The 23,315-nt window shown below is 41.1% G+C and overlaps 2 protein-coding genes across 9 annotated transcripts in view; both read right to left on the bottom strand.

The window, feature by feature from the left end:
• Positions 1 to 1,668: 1,668 nt before the first annotated feature.
• Positions 1,669 to 17,759, bottom strand: dcaf5 (ddb1 and cul4 associated factor 5). Its single transcript, XM_044048340.1, has 9 exons — positions 17,310 to 17,759; positions 15,067 to 15,210; positions 14,421 to 14,457; positions 13,376 to 13,515; positions 12,344 to 12,473; positions 10,136 to 10,349; positions 6,749 to 6,815; positions 5,377 to 5,504; positions 1,669 to 3,742 (listed from the first exon to the last, which is right to left on the bottom strand). Exons 1-9 carry the CDS (start codon positions 17,515 to 17,517, stop codon positions 2,390 to 2,392), a joined length of 2,421 nt encoding a protein of 806 aa, XP_043904275.1. The 5' UTR covers positions 17,518 to 17,759; the 3' UTR covers positions 1,669 to 2,389.
• Positions 17,760 to 20,840: 3,081 nt separating this feature from the next.
• Positions 20,841 to 23,315, bottom strand: part of pacs2 (phosphofurin acidic cluster sorting protein 2) — a 65,353-nt gene continuing 62,878 nt past the window's right edge. For all 8 annotated transcript variants that reach the window (XM_044048326.1, XM_044048331.1, XM_044048328.1 and 5 more), the window contains 4 exons: positions 22,927 to 23,062; positions 22,279 to 22,499; positions 21,949 to 22,062; positions 20,841 to 21,199 (listed from right to left, as the gene is read on the bottom strand). In XM_044048326.1, the coding sequence (XP_043904261.1) occupies positions 21,081 to 21,199; positions 21,949 to 22,062; positions 22,279 to 22,499; positions 22,927 to 23,062 (590 nt within the window). In that variant the 3' untranslated portion in view covers positions 20,841 to 21,080. The remainder of the gene's footprint in view (positions 21,200 to 21,948; positions 22,063 to 22,278; positions 22,500 to 22,926; positions 23,063 to 23,315) is intronic.

Below are 23,315 nucleotides of genomic sequence, written 5' to 3'. Positions count from 1 at the left end.
ATTTGGACTGAACCACTGAGAAACTTTCACTTCACTTCTTAAAGAGGAAATGAACAGGTTTTTCTACTAAAATAAGTCTAACAAATATAAGTGAAATAAAAATGTGCTTATCAGACCAACAAGGCAAACTCCTCATTTTCTGATTTAAAGGACTACTTCACCGATTTGCATTTCGCTTTGTATTAACAGAATAGGGGTAATATCCTGGTATATAACTTGGTCCGAGGCTTGAAACTGCAACGCTTTTAGACCCACTCGTAGGGGGGAGGGACCTCATTGCCAGAATGTAAACAGTGTCCGCCATCTTTGCTAGCAGTTATGCTAACAGGACCAAGTGTCACTGGTGGGCATTTAACAAAGAAAAGAATGAAGATATTTCTCAACTCAGGGAAAACTGAGGTTAGGAAGCACAATTACTAACAAAAATACTAAATACTAATACAAAAATACTAGCCCTATGCTATTAATACAAAGCTAAATGCAAATTGGTGAAAAGTGAGTTTATGTCGGACCACGGCACACAGGAAATAAAACAGTATGGCGTCTCCTTCCAAACCAGTGTGTTGAATCAAAGCGTGTTTCAGTGGAAGCTTCCAGAGTCTGTGGTCACACTGGGCTCCTCCCAGTAGCGACTGCGACCGAGGTAAAGAGCACACAAACTGTTCACCTCGGCTGAGTAAATACTGATAAAAAAGGTCCATTGTGTAGCTTCACTGGTGACTGACAGTCTCTTCTGAAGTGAGACACTTTCAGCTTTGTGTGCAGAAACACTAAAAACGGGGAATTAAATAAAACCAAACGCTACGCATTATTTTTGATTGATGCCACAGCTGTTAAAAGCAGCCGACTCACTCGTACGCCCTCTTTATCTGCGGCCTGTAATTAATCATTAAGCCGTAAGAAGCCAGTCAAAAAGTAAACAACCCTTGAGCATTTACAATACCCTGATTTGAACACTAGTCCCAGGGGGGAGGCATGGGGGTGAAATGGAGGGTGTCTACTTCCTGCAGATAAGTGACAACCGCACAGAGAAGTTCTCAGAAGTGGTGGAAGCTGTTTTGACGAGAGAGCTGTGCAAACAGCGTCCATTACCCTCAGCTACACGTCTCCCCGGCCTCGCGTCACCGCTGCGCCGCCAGCTCGTGAGGTCGCGATGCCACGGGTTTGTTTTCTTTTGTAATCTCTCCGTCTACTGCTGCTGCTGCTGCTGCTGCTGCTGCAGTGAGGCTGTTCTGTCTGACAGAGGAGGGCCTTCACTTTGGCTGTTTCCTCAGAAACTAATGACATCACGCACTCTGTGGACAATCACAACACTGTTGGTGAAACCAAGGAGGTGTGGCTGCTGAAGAGACACTCATCCATATATGGTTACGCGCCGCGTGACGGTAGAATATCCTGATGAATGATCCTATTTTTAAAGAAAAAACTTTTCAATTTGGTTTACTTTTATTTGGAGAAAGACACCCATGTGATGTCAGAGCTGCTCTAGAGCTTGATTCACAGGAGAGGCAGTGTTGCCATGGCAACTCCGTTTAGTATTTGGTCGTGGAGTACCCAAATCTGCAATAGAATGACTTCTTTCTCCATTATTTAAAATCATTTTGTGATAAAAAAAACAACAACAATATTTCAGCCAAAAGCCTGAGGAAGAAGCTGTGGAATCATCACTGGAGAACACATTATTCTTTAATTGCAACAAAACAAAAGCAAGCTGGCTTGCAATGGTACCCCAAGGGCTGGATAATGAGACAAAAAAAAAAACAACTGGTAGAGACAACGAAAGCATCATTTCAATGTGCAGCTTAAACAAATGGTGCTCCTCGGGATTTCTATGGAGACACAGTCAGTCAATTCTTCAGGCTCGCTGAAGCGGATGCGGCCGAAAATCGCTTAAAAAATTAGATCAGATTCACGCTCGGTGTGAAACTGTAGAAATTAAAATTATGCAGAGCTTCTCTCCTCAATAAAAACTTATTTTCTCTCATTTGAATAAAGCTTCAAATCCTGGGTGGAGCTTTCGGCAACAAACAAATCATGACTGAGAAACAAACACACACACACACACACACACACGCTGATGCTGTATGAACATAAATGAGTAGCCATTGCGTTTTACTTTAAATTCCACTGTTATCGACAATATTTACCTTTTGTTTCATGTGATTTTTTTTCCATCTTTTAATGTCGTCTGTGGTTTGACCAACAGGATGACGACACTGTCGAATTTGTTCTGAAACAAAAAAGAACGTCTGCTCATAAGGAGCTCAAACACTCACGACGGCAAAGACACAAAATGAAAAATCCGAGTTGTACAAACCCATAGAAAACCCCCTTCCTAAATCAAGTCTGTTAACAAAGTACTGGTTTTTTGGCGTGAAAAGTTGAGTCATTATGTTTTTAACTTCTTCTCTGAAGGTGAGGAGCCTGATTCTCCCTTTTCTGATCCCACATGAGTCCGTTTCAGAGCGCTCTGTGCTGGGACCTTGTCTCTCCGCGGCCTGGTGTCTTCGGGCGTAACGCCAGTCTCTCCCTCTGATTCTGAGAAGACGTCGAGGTTCTCGCTCCCGTGCGACGCCACAGTCCGGTGCTGCCCGTTCACTCCGGGGCTGCGTCGGCTCTGGGTGTTAGTGTCCGCAGCTGCTGAGCTGCTGCCCGCCTCTCCACCGTCAGAGCTGTCCAAAGCCGGCTCTGGAGCAGCTCTGCCCTCAGTCCTGCGTCCGTCCAGTGACTGAGGAGACGCAGCTGAATGTCTCTTCTGCTCAGTCCTGTCATATCCGTTCTCATTGTCCTGGCTCTCTGGGGACATATCTGGGCTTAAACACACAAAGTCAGAAGGACTCAGACAGTCGTCGTCCTCTCCCGCACTGCCAGTTTGGGGCTTGATTTGTTTCGGATTTTGCTCGCCGCCGCCGCCGCCTGACGAGGACGAGGACAGGTCATCAACTGAGATTGATGGGTAGCTGCAGGAGTCCATGGCTGAAAATAAAGCCTGTGCAGACTCGGGACGATCTTCAGCTCTGGAAACCACATGCATGCGCCGCCGCCTCATGACATTGCGCCGCCTCACCGCGCTGCGCCGCTCCTCGTCGTCGCTGCTGGAGCTGGAGGTGGACGTGGAGGAGCTGGAGGCTCCGGCAGGGAGTGAAGGGGAGGACGCGGGGCTGGACAGGGTGGAGTTGTCTCTGGGGCTGGGGGAACGAGGCCGCGGCATGGGGTCGAGCCAAAACTCACTCGAGTCCGAGTCTTCGTTCACCAGGAAGCCAGACTGATGCCGCTGATGCCTGCTGCGTCTCCTTGGTCGCTCCTCATCCTCCGCTCGAGCCGGCTCTTCCCCTCCTGAGGCATCAGGTCCCGGCAGAGATGACGAGGAGGAGTTTTCAGAGTCGCTGTGGTGAGCGGCGGCCGAGGCGGCGGCGGCGGCAGCGGTGACGGCGGGAGGCGCTGGTGTGGTGCGCGTAGAGCGGCGTCCGCGAGCGTGAAGCTGCATTATGGCCTCCTCGCTCAGGTCACTGTCGGAGTCCGAGCTCCAGCCCTCGATCTCTCGGCGCACCAGCGAGTCGAAGAAAGCCATCATGCGCGGGTCCTCCTGGATGGACTGGCTGACGTAGTCGTGGGACAGACCACTGCCGCTGTTAAGCACCAGGCTGATGTACTCCTCGTGAGTGTAGAGGCTGCGAGATTTGTCCTCCACTCGGCCGTCCAGGTCTCCCAGACTGTCGGGCTGCTGGTAGGGACTCCACACCTGTGAGGGACAGAAAACAGTGAGGAGGGAATGGTGGAGGGAGGTTCCGCGAGGAAAGGAGAGAAAACGGAGACAGTTATTTCACGTCTCACTGCAGAGTCCTGGGTCTGTGTCACCTTTCACTTTGTACAGTAACACCAGCAAAACAATGAGCTTGTGTTACTGTACTGAGACGAAGGAAGCCACAGCTTTTGTCACCCTCAACAAGAACAGCGTCTTCAACCAAAGCAGCATTTCTCTCACTCATGACCTGAACTTAATATGTTACAATATTTATTCAAATATTTCAGACAACATGTGTCAACACAAATGAAATTCAATCCTCCTCTGTAGCATCACTTAAGAAAATACAGAATAGAGGTTTTAAATCACCATATTAGATTCCATTCTAGATATATAAACTTTAAAAGGTCCAGTGTGTGAGAGGTCGTGACATTTAACGGTGGAAATGCAGTTTCCCAAGTGCATCAGGGAACTACGGTGGCCTTCACATACCACATTTGAGTGGTTTGTCCATTAATGCTGCTGTAGATACATGGTGGCCTCCATAAAGCAAAAGCTAAAGTACATATAAAAGGCTTATTCTACAGTCATGAAATCCAAACTTTTTTTTAATTTCAAAGTAAATGCTTGTACAAAGATTCTTATGTCCAATATTTGCCAATCAATCCTCAAGAATGTTACATACTGGACCTTTAATTGAGGTTGTTTTTCTGAGTCCACTGTTTGGACCTCTCTGTACCATGCTGCCTTCTCCCATACATCATACTCCATTTAAAACAGTATTTCACTTGTATTATTCACACGGGTAAACAACCAAGTAATACGACAGAACATGGTGTTAAAAGAATGAAATATAAAGTGTAAATGAATGAAGTTAGATGTGAGTTGACCTTTTCTTTTCTCTTGTTTTGATTACAACCCGGCTATCTTTTGTCAGGCTCTGCCATTTAGGGACCGGAGTAGAAAACATTTGAGAGATACGAACTTTAAATGCTGAGAATAAAATCACAACAAGGACAAAAGACACTGCCTTGTTTGGTTTGTTTTTTACTATGTAAGGTCTGTTTTTGACTAAAATGATAAACAACAAAATAAAACATACAACAGACGATCCAAATTTGACTGGCAGTGGATCACAGCCTGGATTTTGTTTTAGAAAAACTCTCCGTGCAACCATTTCATGACCCAGTTTCTGAAAAGTGACCAGCATCATCAGTGATAGAGGAAATCCATCGTTTGTTCCGGACTCAGCTACTGTGTGGTGTCACTGGAGATCAATTTCTCACTTAAGGGCAAATCTGTCTCAACCACGGAGGACACCGAGAGTCACAGGGCGGACGGACCATTTAAAGGACAATTTCTCTAACGACGACATCGATCTGCTGCAGAAAAAGATCAATTTACTCTCTCTTACTCACCTGTAAGTCTTAACCGTCTTTCTTAATTCCTTTATCTGAGCTCTTCAGTGCCTCAAATATGAACATGAAACAGTGCACAAAGATGTTTGGTCGGTGGGACAGTGAGCTTAGGAGACATCACGTCAGATTGGCACTCGGACAGGTTGCAAACCACTCTGTAATAACATTCCTTAACAATTTTACTTAATGTAAGAACAACATTTCTCTACTAACCTTAATGACTTTCTCCACGCCCGAGGAGCAGATCATGTAGGTGTGAGGGTTGAAACGGACCTGGTTCACTATGGAACGGTGACCTTTCAGAACCATGAAGGCCCCGTTCACCACGCGCCCGGGGCCTCCTTTCAAAATAAAAGCACGGCGTTCAGCCATCGCGAGGTGACACAGTTTAAAACAACATTTAAACAAACACACTGAGTCGCCATCATTTAACCCGAGTCTGGACGGAACAAGGCGTCGAAAACACGGTCGGTAAAAGTACAGCAGTTCAAAAAGCAGTAATGTAACCCTCATAATATTCCATTAGCCGGACACCAAATAGGCCCAGTGAGAGCACATACTTTCAGAGTGAGTAACTCCAGGAAAAATAAAATCCATAAATGTGTCAGGTGGTGCCACACAGCAACAAAACCCCACATTCTTGGACTGCTTTTCCCCCTGCAGTAATCAGACGTAACAAGAGTTAATTCTTACTTTTTCACTATTTACCCAAGATTCTTCGTTGGTTTCAATGCAGGAAAGAACTCAAACCTGTGCCGAGACTTAAAAATGGTGAGTAACATGTCTGAAGAGTGTATGGTGAGCAAATGTACTCGGGCCTGGGCTGACAGGGCTGTTGTAGAATGGACTGTGGCGACGACTGAAATTGGGTTTATTTTGTTTTCACTTGTTTCACCTTGCGATATAAAAAGGTCAGCTTTCTGTCCGTTTTGGCCACTAAACTAAAGGCTCACCTAATTAAATCTACACCTGCTTTACTCTTAAATATCCTACAAATATGCTCCCTGCTTTATTTCAATGTTAGACAGCCTTTTACAACAGTTTCCTGCACCAAAGTCCATAGAGAAAATCAGTGACACAGAAGCTTCTGTTCAACTGCTGCCTTGTTTGGTAAGTTTTTGTCACTTAGATAAATCCAAGCAAAGGATTCCAAACTTACTGATAGAGGCAGCAGTGGATTAACACAACATTTTCTCAATGGTCGTTGGCGTGGGGGAGAGACAGCGGTCTACAAAACGTCTGTTTCCAGTCAGAGAAAGACTATAACATCGAGGATAAAGCAGGAAACGCATTCTTAAGGTATTGTAGATTTAATCAGGTGCAGATTTTATTAGGTGAACCTTCTGTTAAGTCGCCAACATCTGTCTTCCTTTCTGTCCCTGCTGGCAGCTGTGTTATTAGCGAGGGCAAGTGTCCAGGTCGCAGGCTGGTTTACAGAAACGGAGGCACGCTCAGTGAAGTCAGTGTTGCTAATATGTCGATACCTCACACAACCACATTTAAAAAAAAACTAATTACTGTACAGAATAGGCTGAAGAGGAGGGAAAAAAAAAGAAGTTAATTTACAAGACAGAATTAAACTCACCTGCTTCTGGATCCTTTGGGATTTTCCACATGTAGAGGTTGAAGTCGTCCGACCCAGACAAGATGTACTGAGGGGTCAAACAGAGACATTTAGACTTAAGTCTGCGACAAGGGAAAAGGAAATGTATCCGTCTGTATGTAAATAAAGGGGGTAATGGCGGGGTCTGTCTTAGCAGAGCAGCATGTCTCATAATATGTGATCAAACACGCTGCTGACGTGACACGGCACTCTGACCCTGACGCAGCTCCTGCTCCTCGTCTGAACCGTTATTAGGCTCCGAAAACAGATGGTCCCACTTAAACCTGTCGCTTAGGGTGAGTTTGAACTGAGTCGGGACGCGCTCTACTTTTGTAAACGCAGATGTGCCGCAGCGATAGAGAACGGCACGACTCCGCCGACCAGTCGACGTAGGAAAGGTATAGGCAGCAACAATCAATTGATTCAACATAAGTGTCATTTCAGCAACTTAAACATGAATATTTCCTGGTTTCTGTCCTCTGTGACAGTAAACTGAGAATCTTGAGGACTATTTTAGTAAATTCAACCATGACAATAATAAATTTTAGTCCTAAGGTAGTGAAAATTTACGGAATGCAATATTACCTAACATATTCGAGTTTTGCAACCTTTTTTTTATTGTCCCTTTTCCTGTCTTTTTCCCAGCATTGTTTCCAGAATGTTCCAACATGCCTCGTATCACCACCCGGAGGCACATTCGTGTTCAATCGTGTGCCTTCGTGTTGGGGCGCCATCTTGTGCTGCTGGTTCTCTGACACCGAGGCAACATGTGAAATACTTCTGTGTTACTGATTTAAACAAATGACTTTCACTTCCCGCTGTAAATCACCCGCTGGTCTCTTTGGGGACATTTGTTAAACCCACGACGTGGATGAAACAACGTTGTGCCTTCATTTAAAAAAGCACTCGACATAAAACAATGTTCTGAAGTGATTACAAAAAAAAAACACCTGTATTTCTTAAAGATGGAGTGTAAGTTTGGCTCGAAGCGCTCACGACCACACTATGAACTAAACACCTGTGTGCTCCACCTCAGGTTCCCAGAGGACACGTCAAGTAGGAATGTCACACCCACAAACACCCTCCCCTCTTTCCTTTCCATCAATTTCATCTGCTCCATGTTGCCAGTCCACACCTCTGCTCTCACACGGCCCTGTTAAAATCCTCTAATAGTTGTGGTCGTGGGTCGGTTTGATAACATTTCTGAGAGCCAGTGCTGTGAGAGCAGACGTCTGTTTCTCTGTCCTCTGGGGGGCTGCACAATTTCACAAAGAATAATCCAAATTTGACAAAATCTGGGTGAAAATTCCCGTTAAGATCAGCCCTGGAGCTCCAGGGAGGCAAAGGAGGCCATGTCAGACTTCAACTTCAAATTTCAATCGAGTGGTAGAACATTCCCGGTTCTTTTACGTTGGTGTAAAAAATGACAAAAGCAATAAAGAAAAAAACAAAACACGAGCCGACTTTGTAAAAAGCATCCCCTCCGACCACGACTCCACCACAACAAATCCGAGGCCGTGTTTGTTTTCCACCAAAGTGAAGCGGCAGTGGAAATGAGCGCAGCTGTACGACCTTGGCAGACGGCCTACTTCCCTCACCGCACACTCTTAATGCTCATTACATGGCCATCACCAGTATGATAGGAAGATTTATGAGCAAGGATCCAGTGGCCCAGTTACACGACACCACACGGGGAAATATATAGTCTACAGATTACAGGGTGGGGTTGTGGACACTGGTACAAATTTGTTTGAACACAAACTCAAAAAACACAAGATCCGACCCAACGATCACTGAAGAACAACACGACGAAAGTTATAGACGTCTTCTAATGTTGTGAAAACGTAAAAAGTCCACTGTGCAATATTCAAATAGCAGAAAGTGAATTATGCTACTTTAAGTACGTTTGTATTTGTTTTCAATCGGAATCACAAAAGACACCACGTTACGATTTTATCACAATGTTAACATATACTGAGGATTTCGCAAAATCTTCCATTGCGATATACTCACGCGACAGCTCGAGTGAGCGTGAGCACTTGGCACCATCTAGTGGACCAAAAAATCAATTGATTTTTATTGATGTGTATGCTAATCCAAAAAACGATACTAGATGTCTTAAAAGCGATTTATCGCCACGCAGAATATATTGCGATTTTTTTACAGTATCGATTTCTCCCCTCCGCCCCTAATGCTAACCATGCAAGCAAATAAGAAAAGCACTTATTTGATTTGATTTATTTTACACGACAACTATTTTTAAGAAAGTAAATACATTTAACATAAAACGCAAAACTCATGTTTTATCAATGATGGCATTTAAAAAAATAACCTTCCCACTCTACTGTCAAATAATACAAATTTTACCTAAATATAAAACGTTTACTAAGATGACATGCAAAGGTGATTGATTAAAAAAATAATACTTTTAATAATACTGAGATCAAAATAAAAGTGACATGAACTCGATTCATAAACCAAAGACGAAGATGCAAGAAAAGGAGAGAGGTGTGAAAGCGTTTTTTACATCCTTTTTTTGGTCTGTGAAGGCCACCGTAGTTCTCTGATGGGCTCAAGAATCAAAAGCTGTCACTAATTCTTACACTCTGGGCCTTAAAAGCTGCAGTGTGTCACTTTTTAAATATTAACAAATGTCAGTTCCATTCAAAACATTGTCAAATTAGTCCATGACGTTAATAAAAGTGTTTGTTTGAGACTGGAGCTTTAACTACATAGTTAACGTATTTTCAAACTAGAAACAAAATAGTTTTATTTTCCATCTCTGTGTCCGATTCAGTGATTTCTATGTGGCATGTGGGTCTCTTAATAGGACATATACTGTATACTGTTTGCCTTCAAACCAGCTCCTTCACTCATGTAGGAGAGGATCACCTCTGAGCCTCTGTCAGCTCCAACCAGGATAAAGTTAACATAATAAACATGACTGCGGGGTGATGTCATGTCTGAGGACGACCAATGAGAGGACCACTGGCTGAGAACAAGCACTTCTGGTGTTCCTCCAACACACAAACGTCCCAATTTCACAGAAGTAACCGCCATATTCTTCTATTTTTACTCGGTTTATTGATCCCACATGTTCCCAATATTCTTCTTAGGTTTCATGTGAAGGAACAGGAACAGCAGATGAAACACATTTTCCACTGTTTGACACAATTTCTATATGTTGTCTTTGTGTGCCAGATCTGTATGAGGCTAAATCACTCTCCTGGGAGAAATGTGGTAAAAACATTTTGCTTTATATAACACTGACAAAACAGTAGAACTGAATTTATTTTGAAAAACCTCAGGTTTCAATAATATGTAATTGTGGCAGTGGTAGTGTCGTATTTGCATTGTGTGACAGCCAACCTGGTCTTTGTCCCCGGCGAAGCAGCAACTCTTCATGGTGCACGAGTTGAAGTAACCCTGGTTGTCAAACTGGAAGCTCGGCAGACGCGAGTGCAGTTCGTAGAGGACGGGCGGCAGGCGGCGGCGCAGGGCCAGCAGCTGGGTGCCGGTGCTGTTGAAGCGCACGCTCATGGCGCTCTGTAGTGACATGTTGCCTCCGTAACGCAGCAGCGAGCTGAGAGAAGGAGCAGAAGGAAAGGAGGTGTTAGGAGGAAGAAAAGATCAATCTTTGTTGTTCTTGTTCCTTTCATTTATTTTTTTAAAATAGTAAAATACTAAAACCACTGCAAAACCATACGTACTACACTCACTGGCCACTATATTAGATACACCTTTTCACCTGCTCGAGACTCCAAAAACGAATCAAATTGAAGCAACTCGGTGCATTTAGACACGTCCACGACCAGCTAAAGATAACCGGAGCATCAAAATGGTAAAGAAATGTGACCGGGTGACTTGTATGAATGTAGCATGGTTGTTTTCGAACGCAGCCCATGCCAGTTGCCTAAGCAAGGCACCCAATCACTCATTGCTCCCCAGTGCTGCCCACTGCTCCTGGCTTTTGTGTGTTCACTCCCAAAATAACTCATTCTAAATTGTAAACTGTTGATCTACTGATCTATTTTCTCACACACAACCATCACTAGGGTCCAAATCCATTGAATCAGTATCAACTGGACGTGTCGTTCTCATGAAGACGTTACAGTTCTGGACAACTATGACGTGGATGAAGGAGAATCTACACAGTCAACTATCTCTTGGGTGTACAGAGAATGGTGCGAAAGAAGAATTTTTGGGGGTCATAGGTCAGAGGAGAATGGTCAGACTGCTTTGAAATGCTATAAATAATATAAACAAACACTTATTATAACAAAGGTAGCCAGAAACCATCACTGAAGGTGCAACACATCCGAGCTACAGCAGCAGAAGGCCACATCCAACACGTTATTAGGTGGCACGTGTACCTAATAAAGTGGTGGGTGAGTGAGTTTAATGTAACAGGCATAAAACATCTCCAACAAACTTTAACTTGAAGTCATTTTTAACTACAATGTTGAGAGGAGAAACTTTCTGGTGAATAACAATAAACTTTAACAACTCTGCACAGGGACAGAGCCAACAGTGGCAGAAGAGAAATGACTCAAGAGTGATTCATTTTAAAAATGCTGTCGTCTGTGTAGTCATAACTTAAACCTAATCTAACATGAGTACGTGTAAACACACACTGTGTGCGAGTCGCTGTTTTTGCGGAGTCACTTTATTGGTCTAAAGATGAATGTTTTTCCCCGGCAGAGGAGGAGCAGCAATGACGGCGGTAACAGTGAGACAATAGTGCCACCTGGTGGATATCAGCCAGACCAGCAGTAACACAGAAGGAGATGAGGAGGTGTGTTCACCACAGTGTAAAAATCTTGCCACCACAGCAAACATTACAACATATTTAACGTCCTTAAAGGAGATTCTAGTAATTCTCACGTTATTCTGTTGTTCTTATCAAATACTATTCACTAGAGCTGTCGAACTTGGGTGAAAAGTCAAAGCATTAAAAAACCTTTTAGGTTCACAATATACAGCCTGGAAGCCCATCACGTCATCTGAAGTAATTACTGCTCGGGCCAGCAGAGGTCGGCCCTTATACTCTCTTTAAAATCCTTCAGAAAATGTGTGTGTGGAAGTTTTTGTTGGGTTCTACACCGCAGAGGAGGAAGTAGAGAACAAACCTGCAGACTCAGTTGTTAGCCCCACTTAATGTGACTAATAGCAAGTGTTATAAAAACTTAATTTTGCCTTATTTGGGTGCGGGGAACTTCCGAATATCTTGGAAGGAATAGCAAGTCACGTAACATTTGTTAGAACTTGAAAAGTAACAGCCCTGACATTCAAATAGTTGACTGATTATTGCAGTTGCTTACTATTTTACATCCAAAATGAAGAAGGAAACTAAAGCATAAATTTAAATGACTGTTTAATTATATTTCTATTAATAATTATAGCTCTACTTGGGTATTTTTTTATTATCTCTGGCATTTATTTTACTGCTACTGCAACAAACTGTAATTTCTCCACAGGGAACAATTAAGTTTCATCTCATCTTAAAAAACTGGGTCAACAGATATCAAGAGGCAGAGAGGGGGGAAAAAAAGAAAAGAAAAGAAAGAGAGGTTGAACCTGCGTGGTTTGCGGATATCCCACAATCCCACTCCCTCCTTGGAGTTGGCGGTGGCGAGCAGCCTGGGCTCCACAGGGTTGAACATCACACTGTGGAAGGCGGAGGGGTAGCTGGCCAGGCAGAACGGCTCTGCGGGGAGACATTAAAGCAAGAAAAACACCAGAATGACGTGATCACTAAAAGTGATGGATGTTCAGACGCATTCTGTTGAGACTCCTCTGAGGAAAAACAGATTTTTCCCGTTTGAAATGATGACATTTTACATTCTAATCGCCCTCTTAAATAACAGGCCTCTTAACCACACAGCAAACCGCACACATACAATCCCATTAATAATATTTACCGCTGAGCTGCAAATGTATTATTAGGTCGATGTGGTCACAAGGAAGGCATCTAAAATAGACGGACGTGGACGTCATGAAAGATGATCCACTGCATTTTTAAAGTTATAAACAAGTCTCACCAAGTCTAATCACGAATTACTGTACACGCTCTATTCAGTCCAAGACAGACACTTAGAATAAAAGTTTTTTTGTTGTTTTTTTTATCTAAAAGATGAGTTTTAGATACATAAACAAAAAACAACTCAGAGTTTTATCTCAGAAAGTGAATTTTATGGACTGACTCACTGTGTTTTGACCAACTTAAGCACTAATCTTGTGTCTGAGTCGTTTATCTTCCAGAGTGATAAATTACAGTCCACAGAAGCATGATTTTATTTATATCATCGCATCCTGCACGGCTTTGTGAAAAATTATACACTTAGCGGTGCATTAAGCCAATTACTCAGCCACTATTTTGACAAAGAAATTAATCATTGAAGTTTTTTAAAAGTAGTTCCTCAAAACTGAACTCACTCTCAACATCAACTTTTCACAGATTCCAGCTTCTAAACTGTGATGATTTGCATATTTTCTTTGTTTGGTGTAAGTTTTGTACCCATATGTTCATCATATTCCCAAGCATAAACTTAGCGAGACTCCGCGTCACCAGGTACTGGATCACGCGTGTTTACGGCGCGTTCCTCTTACCTCCATGTGGCGGCTCGCGAGTGTCCCAGATGAGAACCCGTCCATCGTCGGACGAGCTGGCGAACACGTTGTCATTTACGGGGCTGACAGATAAGCTGTACACAGCATCGATGTGCAGGAACAGGTTGAGCGTTTCCCTCCTGTAGAAGCCATATTCATGTTCATTTTAATGGTTTTGTCACAGTAAAAATACACACTACAAAGTACTCTCACATTCACAACAAGTATATAGTATCAAGGACCCAAGATGGAGATGGAATTGGATGCCTGTACATTTTATTTATCTTCTAACAAACCAATATTATCCATACAGGCTTACCGGCTTAAGATGTGTCAAATGACAGTGTCTTGTCTGAATTATGTATATATTGTAATGTTAATGTATTATCCATATTTGTAATACCTATTAAGATCATAATCTTAATCTATATATGCATTTGTAGTAGGTTAACGCTGACCACTTTATGTTTTACAACAGAATACTGTGCTAGATTTATATTTGTGTTGTTTTGTTTTAAACTATATTTGGAACCAATTGAGAAATGTAGCTAATTCTTTGATATACTTTCTAGGGAATTCTAAAGATTTTCGGTAATTCTCCTTCATATTCTCATGTTTTCTCTCACATATTGTATGCAATTTTTTCTAATCTATCCATAAATGCAATGTCTGGTAATGATTTAATGGTCCATGAGAGGCTGTAAACTTGGTGACTTACTAAAAGGCACCGGTGTGTACAGTACTGACTTTTGATGCTGTTTGGTTAAGAAATGCAAGCGATATCGGTAGAAATATAGACATATCGCTGTCAGTTATTATCCAATTATGTCAATATTTTTGATATGGTTTTATTATTATTATTAGATCATTATTTTAATATCTGTACTAATATGTTTGCACATAAGTATGAATGAGTACTGCACTAGTGTGTGTAAGTAAATAAATAAATAAATAAACATAACATGAATAACAGACTAAAAATAATACAGATAAAAAGGTGGTTTGGTTGAAAAAAATAATGAGTATGAATTGTGTTTTTACTCACCTCTCCACGTCATGAAGAATCACCTGTTCATCATTTCCTGTGCGAGAGTAAATGGATGTGAAATGGAGTGAGTCAATCTAATCTTCAAACTCAGGGCTGAAACAATGCAATAAACAGCTAGTACCTCTGGCGTGTTTAAGTCCAGTTAGTCAATTATTCATCAGTGTATAACTTAAGCTTTAAATCACAGTATCGCTTCATTTACATGGCAGCTTGACTGCAGTCAGTGATCAATACTCTCTTCGTGTCCGCAAAACATTACAATTCAGCAGCTGCAGCGTTTAACATTTTTACTTATCCATGCATTATTTATAATAATTTCAGCAACCACTTAAAGGCAGATTTTATTACAAAGTACATTCTATCTACAATCATCGTTAATGATGATTATGTTTCATCTATGTGCTCAGATTAAATTTTTTCCACTAGTCTCAGTGTTTGTCATTTGGAGATCAAAGTCACTGCAGCAAAGTGACAAAGTGTCCAAAGTTTTATATTTAATCAGATTCACCTTTAACCTCCAAAGCCCACACTGATAATAATCCAGCAACAACACTTGCATTCCTTACGTAAAGACCAAAACAAGGAAAAGTTGAACTTCTTCCTTCCTGGAAATAAAACACTTGGCAAAGATCAGATGTCTTACCACCAGAGAAAACCCTCTTGTTGGTGCTGTCGAAGGCCAGGCAGAAGATGTTGGACAGGTGCTCCCCCTTCAGTTTCACAGGCTTGGTGCGACCATGAAGGGCTTTCTCCATGTGCCACAGGAGAACGCGGCGGTCATCTCCTCCTGCGCACGAGCACACAAGGATTAAAAACACTAACATTTTAACAAGAAGCTCACTCAAACGCCCATTCTCCATCTCCAGCCAGTTTTCTACCACTTCTTTTTCCTGATGCATTTTTGACGAGTGTTTTGTGGGACTTTTTCTCATCCAAACTCAAACCGAGGACAGAGGATTTCGCCCGCTGAACTGAGGCAAATCCCTTTAATTTGTGGTGTACGAAAAGTGAAATAAACTCTGGTGCAGAAGACATGTGAGGCACATATAAGGGGGGGAAACGTACTTGAAAAGAAGAAAATAAAAGCCCCTGTAGCACAGGGATAAAATTAAGCTTTAACAGAAAAACAGAAAGAATTGTGACATGTGCGTGACGAGTACTTAGCAAAACCAACCCAAGTTTTTTTGCCAGATGTCACAGTTTGCAATCAGCTAAGACTTTCTATTTTTTTTACTTCTCCTGACTGGCTTAAGTCTTAGATATTTTAAGTCTCGCTGTCAGTAATCCAGCGGCTTCAGACTTGTATTACCTGGAGAAGCTCACAGTGGTGATCATTGTCACTGTTGTCACTTTCCAGCTTCAGCTTATTGACTGACTGCAGGACATCTGAATCCAGAATCTGTTAATATTCATCTGTCTGAGCAACTTTCTGTCCACCAACATGCTGAACAGTTGGCAAAGTAGTTTGAGGTTATTGACCCAACTTAGTCACCAAAATTCTGCACACCATACGGTTTATTTATTTTATTATGACAGTGCAGCGTCACATGTTGTGTTTCCTGGAAATTCTGGAATACCATTCAGGGAGATAAGGGGCGTGATTGTCTGATCTCTCTCATTTTAAATCTATTAAATATTTATTTTTAACTGGATAGGAATAGCATTAATATTATTATGACAAATATGATTATCATAAGCATAATGATATTTTTTATATTCATGAAAATAAGTGAAGGAGTATTAATAAGTGTAGCTCAATTAAGAATCAATATTTGTTGCACTGTATTTGTTTTTGTGTTTTAAAATAAAATTGTGTAAATTTCTATATTAATGAGTAATTTCTCTAAGTCAAAGGTCTCAAACTTGTGGCCTGCAGGCCAAATGTGGCCCCCCAATCAATTTATTGTGGCCCACTACAGGATAAACAATATGATTTGATCTACTTTGTGCTGAGGTCCGGCTGAGGGTGAGGGGGCCTTTTCAGCTGAGGCACTCGTGCTACGACATCCAAGCCCAAGTATCCTCTTTTAAATCTCTTATGGAGACATGTTTTTACAAGTGCACTTTTACATAAATCATGTCTGTATTTTACTTCTTCTTCTTGGTATTTTGAAGCAGTTGGCATCCTTAATGTTGCATGACTGCCTTTTTCTCTTGGCATCTTTCTTCCTCACTCTTTTACTTTTTAATAATTTTTGGGGGATTTCACTTTTTTTCATGAAATTGACTTTTTTTAATATTATTATTATTATTAGTTTACTGTTTTTGTTGTTTTACTTTCCTTGTTTTGTTATATTGTCTGAGTCCCATGTATGGTTTAAATTGCTTTTGTTTGCCTTTTATTTTTTTTATCATGTTAAGCACAAACTGTGATGAAATATATTATTATTACTAAGAGTGTGCGCATCTTCATTCACTGCAGAACGAATGAAGTACATTTAGTTATCCTTACCTGCTCAGGTGGAGACATGATGCCATATGGTTCATTGAAGTTAAAGCTGCACACCTATTGTGAAAATCAGACCCAAAGTGAGCAGCTTCAGGCTGCCACACTAGGCCACATGATTGCTTTTTAATCCTCTCAATACATAAATAGCGTTGTGGCTTCAGGAGGAAGCCATGGTTAGACGCAGCAGAGCGGTAAATGTGCTTTTCAGGACTCATGTTATGGCTTGACATATGGGGCTGGTCCGTTGCTGCTGCTGCTGCTGCTGCCCCGTAGACACTGGCTGTTAGCTTGTTAGCATGGACGGCTAAGCTACATTAGCATATATCGCCCAGAGTGTTTGAGCCTTCAGCTGATTCGCTCGGCTAGTTAGCGCGTTAGCATGCTAACAAATTAAAAGACAGTGAGCTAAGGGGAAAAGGGAGGATTTGTCAACTTACCAGACACCAGCCATTCCCCGCCGTTGTTGGAGAACTCAATGGCGTTGACGCAGCCGAAGTGTCCGAGCATGTCCTTCTTGAAGAGGCTGGTGCAGCCGGCCAGCCTGCGTCTCTGGAATTCATCCTTCATGAGCGGCTGCCCAGTGAGCCCTCTGCGGGACAGAAAGCCCACCGAGGACCGCATACCGCAGCCCTTCAGCTCCTTCATTTTCACCACGCACTCACAAAAAAAATGGGGGGAAATAAAAATAACTCTGCCTCTCTTCTCGCCCCCCCAGCAGCTTAGACACCTGCTCGTGTTGGTGGGTGGATGTGGTACTCGGCTGGGTCTACATTATGGTGAATCCCCCCCACTGCTGTTGCTGCTCCTGCTGCTGATGTCGACGTTGTTCCGTCGCTCCTCTGTCCCAGCAGCAGCTTCCTGCTCCGGCCGAGGATCTCTCTCTCTCTCCCCCTGTCTGTCACCCTGGCCAGCATCACCTCACTGGACTCACACACTCACTTTACTATTACTAAGGCTCTAAGCTCCAGTTTATTATTTCACCTTCACATTCCCTATATATTTTTTAAATGAATCAGTCAGTTTTTAACAAAGCTGTTGATTATATGGTTATATTTGTCTTCACTTGGACCAATGACTTTAGAACAGTTTTAAAGTAGTTGTATAGTTTAGGTTAAGTGGGTTTGCACTAGGATTGGCTTGATACAACTTTTTCTGTATGATAGTGATGCCAGTATGCACTGATACTGATATCAGTCCGTTAACGACATACTTTTGCTGATTCATTACATCCTGGACATTAACCTTTCAAAAACATAATCCATAATTCTGCTTCTTCTTCTTTGTTTTCTTCCTCCACTATATTCCAGAAGGCTGTAGTTCTCAAACTGTGGGTACACAAGCTTCTTCTGGTGTTACTTTGGAGGACAATCAGAAACACTGTTCTACTGTATATACCAGGGTATGTGTTTGGGGTGGAGCTGAGGAATTTTCCCTGCTGGAGTCCATAGAAAATGAAACAAATCACAAAAAAAACGGGTATAATTTCACTATACCCGCACAGTGCTGCCCTCCACAGTCCGAAGTCCCCAATGGCATTTTTAAGTTCGAAATCACAGGCCGAATTTCTTCAAGACAAATTTGAAGGCATCAAAGTCTTTAAAAGCTGGAGTCCTTGAGCATCTCAGTCAGTGGTGAAGAACTCGGAGATAGAGATCTTCGGATTATGAATTGATTTTGACAGGATGACAATGAAATGAACCATTTATTGTAACAATTGATTGATTTGAAATAAAGTTATATGCCATTTTAAGTTACTATGTTCTTATGCCACAAGACTTCTGTCAATGACTGCATATACACAGATTCCATCTTATCAGCAATAGACATTATTTACTCACACATGGAAACAAAGTGCATTTTAGTATGTATAGTATTTTTATTACTCCCAGGTTTTGGGATTACAGTGGTAGTCTTTCGGGAACTTTCAATTCAAACAAGCCTTTCTCTGAGATAGACATGAAAAACGAACAACAACAAAAAATACATCTAAGAACATCTCTACAGAGAAATAAATGTATGTTTGACATGGATTGACTGTAGCCTTGACTGTAGTGTTGCTTTGATTCATTCAAACCCATATCTGAGAGTCAACTGGCCAGTGTGTGATTTTCTCTCCTTGAGATGGGAGTTGAGATCAATGCACTGTACTGTACATTGACATATTTTGCTGTTGTCGCACCAGAATCAGCACCATGTTAGCCCGGGATATCTATTCATTTATTTATTGATCTGTCAAAATTAAGCAATTTAGGCACTTATCAAGAAATTGGCAAAGGTTACAATGAAACTGCTACTGAAAAGAACAAAATACTGTTTTAGTAGATGGAGAACAATCTACAGAACAAATTTAAAACGTTAACATCAAGTACACGTTTAGGCTAATCTGATAGAATACACAACTAAAATCTAACATAGCTTCACACCGAGTGCAGAGTGATATTAAACAGCACTGAAAAATGATTGGTTGATGTGGCATATCTCAATTACATGCCACGCCCCCCATGCTTGTGCTGTTGTTGACCTCGGGTATAACGACAGGTTCAGTGTTTACTGTATGTGCCTCTGTGAACCACAGCACGTTCAATACCCGCAGGTTCCCAGGAGCAGGTTTAACAACACAAATCTAAAATGGACAAACGTTTAAAAGTGCGTTACATTAAGGTACCTTCAATACATTCACCTCTACATTATGAAGTCATCTATAATACCACAAAAGTAGTGATAATGAGTGAGCTGCAGCTGATGAATATTCCCTTTGGCAAAAACAATGAGTTCAGTGTGAGGAGTGTGAGGCTTGAGGAGGAAGAGGCCTAACTGATACATTTCAAATACAGAAGTAATCTGTAAATATTTCATTTTCATACACAAAGCTGAAATAATTATATCATTTGAACTTCCAGCTGAGCATTAAAATAAAAATATATCTAAAAGTAAGTTTAGCCTAGCCGCAGGCCGGCAAAAACTTGGCGCTTAATTATTCTCAAACCATTAGGACTCGTGAGCTGACTAACTTAATTTTGTATGAATTCAAATAAACATTTTAGCTTGTAGATGCTGGTAGGCAAATTTAATTAAAATTAAACATAAATTAAAAAAACCTGTTCCAGGCTAGCATTTTTGCCAGTAGCTACTTAGCTTAGCAGAGCTTGAAGACTGGAAATGCTAGCTAGCAAAGCTAAGCCTGCTTGTCTTTGTATCTCCTGTATCTTTATACATAAAATATAAGAAATTATTTTTTATTTTGTGAGCTTTGAAAGCGTCTTCATGCCTATTTTCTTATCACAGGTCCAAGATAACCCTGCTATGCTAAGCAAAGCTAGTTGATAGCTGTAGCTTTGTCTTTCTCATATAGATTAGTGTTTGCCTATGTTTCTTTTTTATCTTATTCCAAGCAAGATAGTTACAAAAAAAATCCCAAAATGTATTTATAATTCTTACTATTAGTTTGGAATTTGAATTTGTGCTAAAACTGTTTGAAATACATAAAAACAAAAACAGGTTTATGATGTTGTTTGTAGCACTAATTGTGAAGCAGCACTCTTCAAACCTCAAGCCAGTTTAACAAGAGGAGAAACTAAAAAGGATAATGTGGCGCCAAAACCACAGTGTCAATAACAGTGCCAGGTTAACATTCAGGATCTTATTTCACACAGCGTTCAGTCTATTGCACATTAGACTTCTTCATATTGTGCAGAGGTCAAGGTCATAGGCCATGTATTTTTGACTCTTCAGGGAAGTGAAGCATCCAACTTTTTTTTTCATCATGGCTAGAAACTTAGTCACTCATCATCACTTCTTCCTCTTGCTCTCAACATATTCTTGATTAATTTTATCGGCCAAGTGCTTAAAACTAACCTCACCAAATGAAAGAAATCATGATGGGGTACAGTATGTCAATGGTTAGAAGTCATTTCTAATTATTATATAATTAGGTTTTTTTTTCCCTCACAAGTCTATAAAACATCAGACTTTTTTTTTTTTTTTACATAAATAGAAAATTAAAAAAAAACACACAAAAGATTAAATAATCGGACAAATATGACAGTGGAAAGCAGGAGCTTAAATTAAGACAGCAGAAGAGAAGAATAAGAAGAATAGTGTGCTGGGGGGAAAGTGAAGTGGAGGGGGTTAAAAACTGTTGGCACCAGGGAGAAAGAAGGGAAAGGAAAAGTGTAGCTGTCCTCAGTGTTTCAGTCTCTTAGGTGCTGCTAGTACGGGCCTTTTGTGTGTCCAAAGATCCCGATGGGGAAATGTTTGACATGTGAGGACCACTGAGCTGCCAGCTGGAAAAACTTGACATCGTTCCACTCGACGCCGTCAATCAGCACTGCAGAAGACAAAACGCGGAAGTGACTATTTACAATGCAGAGCTGTTTTTTACTCCCTCAGTCAGCAAATGGTCACAAGTGGGAAGGTTTTTTTACTTTAAAAAATAAAAAGCATAAATACAGTACAAACATGCACCATATTTTGTATTTTGCAACATATTGTCGTTTAACAGCTGAACAAATCATACATAAAATTAATCAAAACGAAACACATTTTAATTTTATTTATTCCATTTTCAAATGGTTCTATTTCATTCAGCAATGTACTGTTCCCAGGGTGTAGTTTAACTGAATATTCAACTGAGATTCTTCTTTATATCCTTAATAAGTACCAAGATTTAATATATTGTGTACTCGCCAAAATACTAATGTGCAGTGTATATTTCATACTATAAGCGACACTTAAGTTATAAAACTGGGTCAGATGACATAGTAAATCCAAGATTGGGATGAATATGTAATTCATATGGAAAATGATTTTCAGAATAGTCAGAACACACACTAAATCTGACTTGAATTTAATCATTTTATTAATAATAATAATAATAATAATAATAATAATAATAATAACAATAATAACACCATCTATCTCAAAGATTCCTTGTTTATTGTGATTCCTGTCTTTTATCGCAGATTGGAATGAAACAGACCATGTAGAGAAAATGAAAAACAAAAACATCTGTGAAGACGAGTGGACTGTTGAGACTGGGAGGGGGGGAAACAGCAGTAGGTCTATGTGGGAAATTACCTCTCAGCATGGTCTGCTGGTGCTTGGCAGTGCAGATGAGCCGGCTGATGCCCTCAATCACTTGACTTTTCGACTCCACCTCCTTGTCTTTGCTCTTTTTTGGCAGGAAGATGACTGGCAGGAGGGAAGATCAGAGTAAATGAGGGATTCAGACTGATTCTCCGAGGATTAAACAGTAATGTCATTTGCCCTTTAGATGCAATATTTGACGTCTGTCAATGTCCAGATGAACACTGTCAGAACATATTTAAGGTTCATTGTCAGGGGGAACTGCCTTTTTTTAAAAAGTGACTCTTCACAATTAAATCACAATACAGATCTATGTCTTACCCTTCTTATTTTTCTCCTTGGTTACCACCGTCATGGACATGGTGGGCTGGAGGCTTGGCTCAGCGCCCCCCAGTGGCAGCCGGCTGACCTGCAGCGAGCGGAAATTGCACTTCAGAGTGTTTTTGGAGGAGGAGTCCCGCTTCTCCACATCTTTCTTTCTTTCTGTCGGAGCCACCCAGTAGTCCACCTGAAGCCCCATCAGCTCCACCTGACCACCAGAACTAGACAACAAAACAGCCAGGGAAGTAAAAAAAGAACAGAGCACGTAGATTTTATTTAGAGCATTCTCATATATTTTACCTTGTTAATTAATCCATGACATCATACATTCAACAACAATTTATTATGAAAATTCAATTTCCGAATATCATGATACATTTTAGCATTAACGTTTTTATTATTTTTTTATTGTCTACATTTCGTGAGCCTTGCAATATTTATGTAAGATTAATCTGAAATAATCAAAACATTCTCCGACACAAAAACTGTCTAATAATGTAACTTTGGTGTTTTTGTACAATTATTTCGAACTTTTCATGCAACATAATTCTCTCTTCTAAGAAATTTAAATTGAACAATCTGAGAAGAAAAAATATGTTACAATAGCAAGATGCTGGGAATATTTAAATTGTAGCGCCACTTTTTTACCTGTAAGCACAGAAGCTGGTGTTAACGGAGGGTGAAGACGGTGGGGTGGGCGATGCTTCTTTGAGTGCAGGTGATATTTGTGGCGGCGTGGAGGAGAGCAGCGAGGAGCCCAGAGGTGCCGCATCGTCAGAGTCTCCTGAGGGACCAAACAGTCAGGAAGATGACTCTAAAACCAAACTTTGAGCAGTCTGAGGCATATTAGCAACTCATGTCGTTAAATTAGGCCAATATTTATATAAGATAATAGAATTTTCATCATCTTTCTCACAAAAACACTGATTTTTTAATTCAAACACATTCCTGAACACACATTTGTATGGAGGCAATTCTACCCAGAGAGCAAAGTAGACTATTATTGATGGAAAGTTGAGGTTTTAACACACAAGTGA

Source organism: Solea senegalensis, linkage group LG16 (assembly GCF_019176455.1).
Source record: "Solea senegalensis isolate Sse05_10M linkage group LG16, IFAPA_SoseM_1, whole genome shotgun sequence".
In the NCBI taxonomy this organism is placed as follows: Eukaryota; Metazoa; Chordata; class Actinopteri; order Pleuronectiformes; family Soleidae; genus Solea; species Solea senegalensis.
The sequence above is the reverse complement of the archived record's forward strand: the minus strand, read 5'-3'. Positions and strand labels throughout refer to the sequence as shown.

Bases quoted from the DNA above. Each gene is read 5' to 3' on its own strand.
- dcaf5 (XM_044048340.1), bottom strand. From the start codon at position 17,517: ATGAAGGAGCTGAAGGGCTGCGGTATGCGGTCCTCGGTGGGCTTTCTG. The intron at 13,516-14,420 runs GTGAGTAAAAAC...TGGCTTCTACAG, and splicing joins ATTCTTCATGACGTGGAGAG to GAGGGAAACGCTCAACCTGT. The intron at 5,505-6,748 runs GTGAGTTTAATT...TTATTTTGAAAG, and splicing joins CCCAAAGGATCCAGAAGCAG to GAGGCCCCGGGCGCGTGGTG.